This window comes from Pogoniulus pusillus, chromosome 1 (genome assembly GCF_015220805.1).
Source record: "Pogoniulus pusillus isolate bPogPus1 chromosome 1, bPogPus1.pri, whole genome shotgun sequence".
In the NCBI taxonomy this organism is placed as follows: Eukaryota; Metazoa; Chordata; class Aves; order Piciformes; family Lybiidae; genus Pogoniulus; species Pogoniulus pusillus.
The window spans coordinates 24515037-24524803 of NC_087264.1; the positions used below are offsets into that span (position 1 = coordinate 24515037).

The window sequence follows — 9767 nt, forward strand, 5'->3', positions numbered from 1 at the left end:
GCCCCTGCACACGAAGGGTGCAGCCGCCGGGTCCCGCAGCCGAGACCCGCCATGGGCACAGCCCCGCTGCGGGGCTACCCCGCGACCCTCGCTTGTGTGGGCGAGGCTCTGGCTGCCCCGCGGCAGCTCCCCTTTGGCAGGGCAGCATCCGCTGTGCCTGGCTGCCTGCCAGGGGGTTGTGCGGCTCTTTTAAGGCCCTGGCCAAGGGAGCTTGTACCTCCCTCCAGCCCGGGGCAGGGGTCGGGGTTGGGCGAGGTTGCTTAGGCTCTTCCTCCAGGGCTGGGTGCACACTGAAGCGAGGCCGAACGGCCTGGCTGAACCGGGGCCCTCTGAGTATTCTTGAGCCTCGGTGGCTGAAACGAGCTCCTGCAGGCTGTCTTGGAAGTCTCCTGCCCGATGGTGGCCTCTCGAGTGCTGGAACTTGGAATTTGCACAGTCCCAACTCCGGCTGCTGTGGCCTTCCAGCCGTGGGCTTGGCTGTGTCCAGCCCAGAGTCTGGCAAGGGCAGGTGAGGAGCAGCTGTGCTGTGCTCGGTGTCACAGCACCACAGCAACATTCTGGTTGGAAAAGTCCCCTAGGGTCACCAAGTCCAAGCCTTATTCCTGCTCTACAAAATCCACCCTTAAGCCATATCCCTAAGCACCACAACAAAACGACCCTTAAACACATTTAGGGTCAGCGACTCCACCACCTCCCTGGGCAACTCATTCCCATGCCTGACCACTCTTGCTGGGAAAAAACGTTGCGCCATGTCCAGCCTAAACCCACCCCCCAGTCGCAGCTTGAGGCCCTTCCCTCTTGTTCCATCACTACCTGTGAGAAGAGACCAGCAGCAGCCTCTCCACAAAGTCCTTTCAGGTAGTTGCAGACAGTGGTAAGGTCTCCCCTCAGCCTCCTCTTCCTCACACTAACCACCCCCAGCTCTCTCAGTCACTCCTTAAGATTTATTCTCCAGGCCCTTCCCCAGCTTCATTGCTCTCCTCTGCACTCACTCCAGCCCCTCCACATCCCTCTTGTAATGAAGTGCCCAGAACTGAACCCTGGATGTGTTGCTGAGGGATACTGTTTAGGGTGACCCTTGTGGAGTAGGGCATCAGCTGGATTTGGGAGATCCCAAGGGTCCCTTCCAACCAGACTGATTCTGTGAGTTAGGGCCAAGCCAACCTCATGAAGTTCAACAAGGCCAAGTACAAAATCCTTATGCCTGGGCACAACTAGAGGTTGTGCAAGGAGTGGTTCAAGAGCAGTCTTAAGGACTTGGGGGTGGCAGTTGCTGATTAAACTCAACGTGAGCCAGCAACATATACTCGCAGCCCAAACCAAACATACCATATCCTTAGATGCATCAGAAGGGTGAACCAGCAGGATGAGGGAGGTGTTCCTCTCCCTCTGCTCTCATGGGACCCCACCTGGAGTATTGCAGCCAGTTCTGGTGCCCCAAACGTAAGAAAGGTATGAAGCTGGTGGAATGGAGCTAGAGGAGAGTCATGAAGATGCCCAGAGGGCTGGAAAACCTCCCCTCTGGGGACACACTGTAAGACTTGGGGCTGTTCAGCCTGAAGAGAAGGTGGCTCTGGGGAGACTTATAGCTACCTTCTAGTACCTCAAGGGGGTCTTCAAGAAAGCCAGGGACTTCTTACAGGGAGTTGTAGTGACAGGACAAGAGGGAGGGGATTGAAGCTTGAGGAGGGCAGACTCAGACTTCCTGGGTATCAGGAAGACAGTTTTTACAGTCAGGGTGGCAAGACACCACACGAGGTTGCCCAGGTTGGTCATGGATAGCCCCTCCTCCCTAGAGGCTTCAAGCAATCTGGTCCAGTGGGAAGTGTCCCTGCCCACAAGAGGGGGATTTGAACTAGATGATCTTCAAGGTCCCTTCCACCCTAAACCATTCGATGAATCCTAAAGAAGCATGAACAGCCTGTATGACCTCTGCTTCACAAATGCAGCATGGTCTCTGCCAGCAGCCAGCGTAGCTTTCCTTGAGGCACAGCCTGGGTGTCTATTTTAAGTGGAGAATTTGTCATCACAACAGCCACGCCCCAAGTAAAATGCAGGCAACCCACGGTGCTTGCGAGGGAAGTGGTGTGGATTACAACCACATTTCACAACTACTATATAGACCAGGGAGTACCTCAGATTCGGCTAGAGTGAAGCCAAGTGCATGAAATCCCACTCCTTCTCATCACTGAGTGGATTCAGCCACCCGGGATCCAGCCAGAGCCAAGCCTCACTTGAACAGAGATGCCCTTAATCAAAGCAGGAAAGATCAATCAACTTCACATCATGTAGCTAAATTTACACCGTATGTCACCATTACCTTGACCCCTCCAGGTTAAATCCCTCCTCTTCCACACCATGACTCGGTATCTGTAACCTCTGAGGATGAGGCCTCCCGCTCCCCAAACCCTAGTTATAACCCAATTGACATCCTATCTGACCAGCTCTTGGTGCCCAGCAGTTTGATGCAGTGTCCCCAAAGCAGATACACAAGGCATGAATGCTTGTTCTCATGTTAGCTTGGAGCACAAGAACTCTGCAGCAGTTTGTCTTCTGCAGACACCAAAGACAGACCTCACTCTTGAGCAGAGCCACCTTGCACTCCCTGGAAACTAGTCCAAGGCCCAGCTTAGGCTTCCAGTCTGTCGGTGACTTACTGCAGTAAGATTGTAAAGCAGCCTAGGGGAAAAAACCAGAAGTGTTTTAAATTCTAAAGCTGGCTCCTGTGTCTTGCATTAATTTTTCCCTGTGAGGGTGACAGAGCAATGGAACAGGCTGCCCAGGGCAGTTGTGGAGTCTCCCTCTCTGGAGAGATTCAAGAATCATTTGGATGTGTTCCAGTGTGATCTGCTCTAGGTGAGCCTGCTCTGGCAGGGGTCTTTCAAGGTCACTTCCAGCCCCTGACATTCTGTGATGAAGACTTGAATAAATACAGGAAGGGCAGACAGTTGCTGCCCCTGCAAGGCACTGTGCTAGTTTGAGCCTAGCTGGAATGTTTTGGTGAGAACAATTAGATTACAGGCTGCGGAAAGAAAACAATGGTGATGTCTACTTCACTCATAGGCTTGCTGAGAAGTGCAAGAACATAGGTAACAGTCACTCTCTGGGCTTCACAGGCTGCACTCCTCTCTTTAACCTATCCTGCCATCTGTGCGACTAATCCATCTGCTTCTAACACCCCCAGACGACCCTCCAATCTTCCTTGGGGCATAAGGCAAGGTCTGGGATAAGGTAGAGGGGTGGGAAGAAGGTGCAAGTGAGGTTGGGAGCCCCTCTTGGGAACTCTGGTTTCTGGCAGGGCTGTTGTGTTTCTGTATTATTTTTTACCTTGTCTGTCTACAGCTGTATATAACATAAATAGCTGTTTGTCTATTGTGCTAAGCTAAAAATTTAAAGCTTCAATTTCCAGAGCCCTTGAGTCTAGTCTGGGTGATCTCCAAAGTGGGGGACGGGGAGGCAGGTAACACCCAAACCATCAGAGGCACAAACACTAAACCAGTCTGCAGTACTCCTGGCCCACCAAAATCCAACCTCGCTCTCCAGAATAAAGACCAATGCCTACGAAAAAGCTTCAGTCATACCTCCAAGCTCTCACACAAACAAAATATCCTGGCAACACCCTTTTTCAACATTGCACAATCACTTTGGACAATAAAACCTCAGTGACTTGTCCATTCCACCTTTTCCTAGAAAAATCCAGGCATCTAAAGGACACAGCATGATGTGTTTAGAAGTTAGTTTTCCCCCATGCTCGTATCACTTGGACCTACGTTAAAGCAATCACGTTTAAGAACACTTACGCACTCACAGTACCAGTAACCCCCCTGCCGTGCCCAGGGACACCCTACCCTAGAGCAGGCTGCACACAGCCTCAGCCAGCCTGCCCTTAAACACCTCCAGCCATAGGGCCTCAACCACCTTCCCTGGGCAACCCATTCCAGCCTCTCGCCACTCTCATGCTCAACAACTTCCTCCTCACCTCCAGTCTCAATCTCCCCACCTCAAGCTTTGCTCCATTTCTCCCTGTCCTGGCACTCCCTGACAGCCTCAAAAGTCCCTCACCAGCTTTTTTGGAGGCCCCCTTCAGATCCTGGAAGGCCACAAGAAGGTCACCCGAGAGCCTCCTCCTCTCCAGACAGAACAGCCCAAACTCTTCCAGTCTGTCATCATAGGAGAGGTGCTTCAGCCCTCTGATCAACCCAGTGGCCCTTCTCTGGACACGTTCCCGCACATACACATCATTCTTGTAATGGGGGCTCCAGCACTGGAGTGCTCCAGATTTGAAGGCTCCAACTGTCCAACATGAGGGTTAGTCACAAACAAGACACTAGAAGCAGAGACATGGTTTCTTTATACTTTATCAGTTATTTAATTCAGTATCAAGAATTAGCGTGCTCTATAGAGTATTAATACCACAGGGCAGTGAAATGGGCATCTTCAGTGTAGTGCAAGTCATATTAAATGAAAAGCTTTAAAAATAGATTTATTACCAGTACCGACCAGCAGGTAATCTGCTGACCTCTAAGTGAAACAATGGTTCTAAAGCACAAAAAAATACCCTCTGAAATAAAGCCTTATGTACAGCACATGTAGAGCTCTTAAATGCCTAAAGCTATTAGTATGAGATACTAATGTCCCCAGTTGCTACTCACGGTTGAGTATGCTGGGAATCAAGTGTTCAGATGACTTTTAAGTACAAAACGTTTGTTTGCTTTAGTTATAAAGAGCTCTGCCAATATACACAAACTATACACTTCAGACAGTCACAAAAAAATGTGAGCAAGAAAAGGGTTATCAAAAACATTTAATACAATTAATCAATAACCCTTCCCACCATGGTCCACATCTACAAAGATCTTTTCCTCATCCCCCCCCCACCTCCCCATCCAAACCCCTCCCCACAGAAAGTCACATACTTACCACAGTTTTAGCAAGTATGGTTTAAAAAAGGCCCCCCCGAGGGCGAGTTATTTATAGTTCAATTGCCACTGTCAACAGATCTGGACCTCGATCTAGATCTTTGCCGATCCACAGACGATGGGGACTTAGATCTGCTGGAGGAGCCACGTTTCTGGCTCTTCTCTGGCACTGGAGATCTGCTAACTGATCGAGACTTGCTCCGGCTCCTGCTCCTTGACCTGCTGTAAGACTTGCGGCTGCGGGAACGGGAGCGGCTACGAGACCTGGATGAGCTTCTGCTACGAGACCGTGACCTGCTTCTGGACCTACTGTGAAATCAAAGAGCACTCCTGTTAACAGTGACACCACGGATAGGGACAGTAACCAGGCAACTCACCAGCTCCCAGTCTGGCTGTCTGGTAACTGATTCTAATGCTTCATTCTTCACTGAAAGAGCTCTGATTAAGAGAACAGAAATCCATACCTGTATCTTTTGCTGCCTTCGATTAGTTTGATTTTCCTTCCATTAATTTCTTTACCAGAAAGCTTTTCAATAGCATTCTTTAAATCACCATAAGAGGCAAATTCAACCACCCTACAGGAAAAAACACAAAAACAAAACAGAACACAGGGCTCATTGTTACAAGCTGTAGTTTCAGTGACAGAGCAAAAACAAACCAGGCAAAAAAGGTTGCACTACTCAGCGTAGTCATCCTTTGCTTTAAACAAAGGGCTGCCCAAGGAGGTGGGGGAGTTGCTATCCCTGGAGGCGTTTAAGAGGGGAGTGGAAGTGGCACTTGAGGCTATGGTCTAGTGGATAAAGTTGGCTGCTGGGATGAAGGTTGGACTGGATGATTCTAGTTTCCAGCCATAGCGATTCAGTGATGAGACGTGCTGAGGGAACTGGTTTAGCCAAGGACTAGTCAATGTGAAACTAATCATCGGACACAATCTTGAAGGTCTTTTCCAATCTAAGAAATTCTGTGGAACTCAAGCACATTCCCCTCTCTCAATACCAAAAAAACCCTTTGCAAAGGGTAGCTAAATTAAGCTAAAAGCTGTTGCTGAGCACTTCAAGTAGTGACCACCCCCCCCCTCTCCCCGACATACTATACAGATAAAAATTACTCTATATAGATTTCAAGAAATTATTTCAGGGCCTTACCCTTCATTTAACTTAGGTCTGTGTGCATCTGCAAAGGTTACTTCCCCAGCTTGTCTCATGAAGTCTTTGAGATCCTAACACAAGACCAGTTATGTTATGCAACGTAGGAAAAGGATTAACATTTCTAAAATAATAGTTTAAAACAAAAGAAATAAACTTATGACTACTGAAAGAGAAGATGTTAGATAAATTACAAAACGTGGCTACTGCCACCCTTGTATTCTACCAAAACTGTATTAGCTCTATCAGGGCATGAAATAAATGAAAGAAAAAAAAAACACCCCAACAGGGTGTACTGCTTAAGCAAAATGCTAACGAAGCCTCTTAGTATTTTAGTATACAAAGATTGTACATCTTAAATAAGAGAGAGAAAGAAAGAGAGAGAGAGAGAGAGAGAGAGAGAGAGAGAGAGAGAGAGAGAGAGAGAGAGAAAGGAAGGAAGAGAAAGAAATCAGAAAGTACATTTGGATCTATAAATACTGGACTGAGCACGAAACACTACCCATGTTATTTTTGTACTATTTCAGCCTCCAATTACATTACTACGAGTCTTATAAGCAAAAAGAATCACATTTACATAACACCAATTATTTTGTGCCCCATATGTCATTAAAAATATAGTTTACTTTACCTTTATTAACATTTCCCTAGGCTAGCCAAGCGGCAAACTGCATTAAGCGACCGGAGATACCGTCATGACATATGCCCGACTGGCTCTTCGCCACCCACTTGTCGAACACTACCCAGTCGATGGAAGCCATTAATCGCACTGCCCTCCCTATTAGGAGACTATTGATGGATCCAGACATTCTCTATGCTTGATGTTACCAAGGACCACTTTACTGCGATCAGGATTCCAACGACCACCTAATTTCGAATCTTTCAATTCTTTTCGACCGGGACCTCGTTATTCGGCAGCGTTACAGAAGAACAGCTCTCAACTTAGGAATCAGATCTCGTTAACGCTCTGGGATCGCTGCAATGTGGCACTTTAAGGAGTGCATCGATTACGTCTAGACCGGCAAACACAGATCTAGAGGTGGCCAAGTGACATTGTAGGAGCTGACTGGAAAGTCAACCAGGCCCAACCAAGAGTGACCAAGACAGAACGATTAGGATAACCCACAGGCACTCCTCGTCATAAGGCCAACGACACAGATAGGCTGGCAAATAAAGGGTTTAATACGTGGTTAAAATGGATTTTAAAAAACAAGGAAAAGAAAAAAAAGAAATAAATATATATCCTCAAATACATACATTAATAATTATCATAAATTTACATTAACTAGTTTTCATTCAAAAACAAATTTACGTTACAGTAGTTTAAAATTACGCTAATTATGTAAAATTAATCAATTAGATTTAATTTTAATTAATCATTAAAAAAAAACAAAAACAAACCAACCACATCACATACCCATTAAATGAAGTTAGAACAGTTAATTGTGTTTCAACAAACCTGCCAGCTGACTCGAGAAGACAAATTTTCTACTATGAGACGATTTTCTGTTCTTACAGGTGGGGCATTTCTGTTTGGAAAGAAACAATTCAGACTCTTATTAGCAATTAAAATAACGAGGCTAATATTACCAAAGGCTGAACCAATAACCAGTATCAGCAAACCACCATTAGTGCTACAAGTTAACTAGGTTAATGTTCCAAATTAACTAGGTTAATGCCCTGGATGAGGCAGTGTCATAGTCTAGCTGGGTGCTAGGTTGGACTGGATGAGCTTGGAGGCCTCTTCCAACCTGGCTGATTCTAAGTAATCTAAAATGAGTACTAAGAACTTTGGGAGAGAAACCATAAAGACAAGCACCCTACTGTCACTGAACTGGCAAATACTACTACCTTTTAATAACTCGTTCCAGCTCAAACTTTTGGATGGGATGAGTCCACACTCTGCTTTTTTAAAAGACAGCAGTTCAAATCTATACATACCTCCTATCACTCCGTGGACGACGGCTACTAAAACGGTCAGAGTACCTCCCTCTGCCTCTACCCCTAGAGCGTGCTCTTGCATGCTCAATTGTAACCCTAGAGAGAGAAGAAAATGAAGAACTGTAAGCTTTCATACTTTGCTTTTTGTATTTTCCTCATCATGTACATTAAGTACAGAGACAAAAACCAGAAGATTTTGAACAATACAGAGAAAGCAAGTGAACACAATTCATTTACGGAATAAAGTACTTCACCTCTCACTGCAAAGCTCCTTTCCATCCAGCTCATAGACAGCATCATCTGCATCCCTTGGATCCTCAAATTCCTGTAAAATCACATCGAAAACGTTAGTTAGAAAAAATGTACACCTCTAAGAAACTGCCAAGATGCATGCTCTGCTAAGAGCGTACTTTCTAAGTAGCTTCACGCACAACAAACACATGAAATCAGCGTGATCACCACCAAAAGCCCTGCAGAAGGGCGCACTCACCACGAATCCAAACCCTCTCTTCAGGTCGATGTCCCGGATACGGCCGTACCCCTTGAAGAACCTCTCCACGTCCTTCTCCCTGGCTGCCGGGTTCAGCCTGCCGATGAAGACGCGGCAGCCGCTCATGGCTGTGGTTGCGGAGCTACCTGCGGGGACAAGCCCCGCCCAGTTAGCGCCAGGACCCCGCCCACTGACTCAGCTCGGTCCAGCCCCGCGCAGCCGCAGCCCCTGCCGCAGCCCGCGGCTCCGCCCAGCCCCGCGGCAGCCCAATGGGAAGGAGGCACGTGGGCTCCGCCCTCACCCGCGCCAATAGGAGCACGAAGGTGGCCAGCGGCCCCACCCACACCGCACCGCAGCTCTGCGTTGCTCCGCCCCCGCAGAGCAGGCAGAAAAACACATACGCCATTGCCTGGCCACAAAATGGCGGCCGAGCCGCGCCCAGCGGCCACCCCAGCCACGCTCGTTCTGTGGAGACCGCTACTGCCGAACAGAGCGACGAGAAAACTACCCGCAGTCACCCCCCAACCGGCTGCACAGCGACAGCCCCCTGTGCCGTTCACCCTGGACCCCCCGACCCCCCTGCCCTTTGCGCTATGCACGGAGGTCCCCGCACTCCGCTGCGTCGGGCCCCCGCTTTGTCACGAACCTGGGGTGCGGGTCTCGGTGCGGGCTCAGCCAGGCGGGCGTGCGGGACAGTCAGCACTCAGCTAGCTAGCAGCTCTCTCCTCGCCCTCCTCTCTCGGCGGTGACCGGCTCCAGACTGCTGCGCAGCTCCAGCGCCGCGTTACGAAATGGAGGCGGCCCCTGGCGTCACCGCCGCTCCGCGTGACGCTGCGCGGCCCGGCGATTGGCCGAGGCGAAGGCCCCGCCCCCTCCCCGGAGAATCTAGGTCAGGGCAGGGCGCAGGGGGCAGGGAGCGCTGGCGGGTGTGGGGGTGCTGCTGCTACAGCCCCTCCCGGCCGCCCTCCCGGAGGGTTGCGGGGCGAGAGCTGGCCCTGTGTGCGCACGGGACCCATCTCCTACCCCTGTGTACTCGAGCCTTCCCGAGACCCTCCTCGGTGTGCCGAGGAAAGATGGCCGCTGGTGTACTCGTCCTTGCTTGTCGCGGCCCGGGTTAGGTAACCGATGGCGGCACCGCGCTAAAGCTGCCTGTGCAGGAACAAAAATGAGCGGCGTTAGTGCTGGTGCGGAGCGTGGGAAATACACTCTGTTACTTTCGCCTGGAAGTCTTTTGGAGAAGGCAGTGAAGGCGTAAACAGGCCTGGGTTGTCA

At 49.4% G+C, this 9767-nt stretch overlaps 1 protein-coding gene across 4 annotated transcripts; it reads right to left on the reverse strand.

Moving 5' to 3' along the window:
• Positions 1 to 4340: 4340 nt before the first annotated feature.
• On the reverse strand, positions 4341 to 9302 carry LOC135175849 (serine/arginine-rich splicing factor 5). Of its 4 annotated transcripts, none has more exons than XM_064144216.1 (8): positions 9142 to 9289; positions 8496 to 8641; positions 8260 to 8330; positions 8006 to 8101; positions 7524 to 7593; positions 6065 to 6138; positions 5384 to 5494; positions 4341 to 5225 (listed from the first exon to the last, which is right to left on the reverse strand). In XM_064144216.1, exons 2-8 carry the CDS (start codon positions 8619 to 8621, stop codon positions 4979 to 4981), a joined length of 795 nt encoding a protein of 264 aa, XP_064000286.1. In that variant the 5' UTR covers positions 8622 to 8641; positions 9142 to 9289; the 3' UTR covers positions 4341 to 4978. The 4 variants fall into 4 exon arrangements, with proteins under 4 accessions (XP_064000286.1, XP_064000279.1, XP_064000271.1 ...); XM_064144209.1 differs by having other exon boundaries at positions 4341 to 5228; positions 8496 to 8637; positions 9142 to 9286; XM_064144201.1 differs by having other exon boundaries at positions 4341 to 5228; positions 9142 to 9286.
• Between the last annotated feature and the right edge of the window lie 465 nt (positions 9303 to 9767).

What these genes read in the sequence shown, in the direction of transcription:
- LOC135175849 (XM_064144209.1), bottom strand. Translation starts at nt 8,621, where the DNA reads ATGAGCGGCTGCCGCGTCTTCATCGGCAGGCTGAACCCGGCAGCCAGG. An exon ending in AGAGAGGGTTTGGATTCGTG is followed by an intron (nt 8,331 to 8,495) that starts GTGAGTGCGCCC and finishes GTGATTTTACAG; the next exon opens with GAATTTGAGGATCCAAGGGA. An exon ending in CTTCTCGAGTCAGCTGGCAG is followed by an intron (nt 6,139 to 7,523) that starts GTTTGTTGAAAC and finishes GTCTTGTGTTAG; the next exon opens with GATCTCAAAGACTTCATGAG.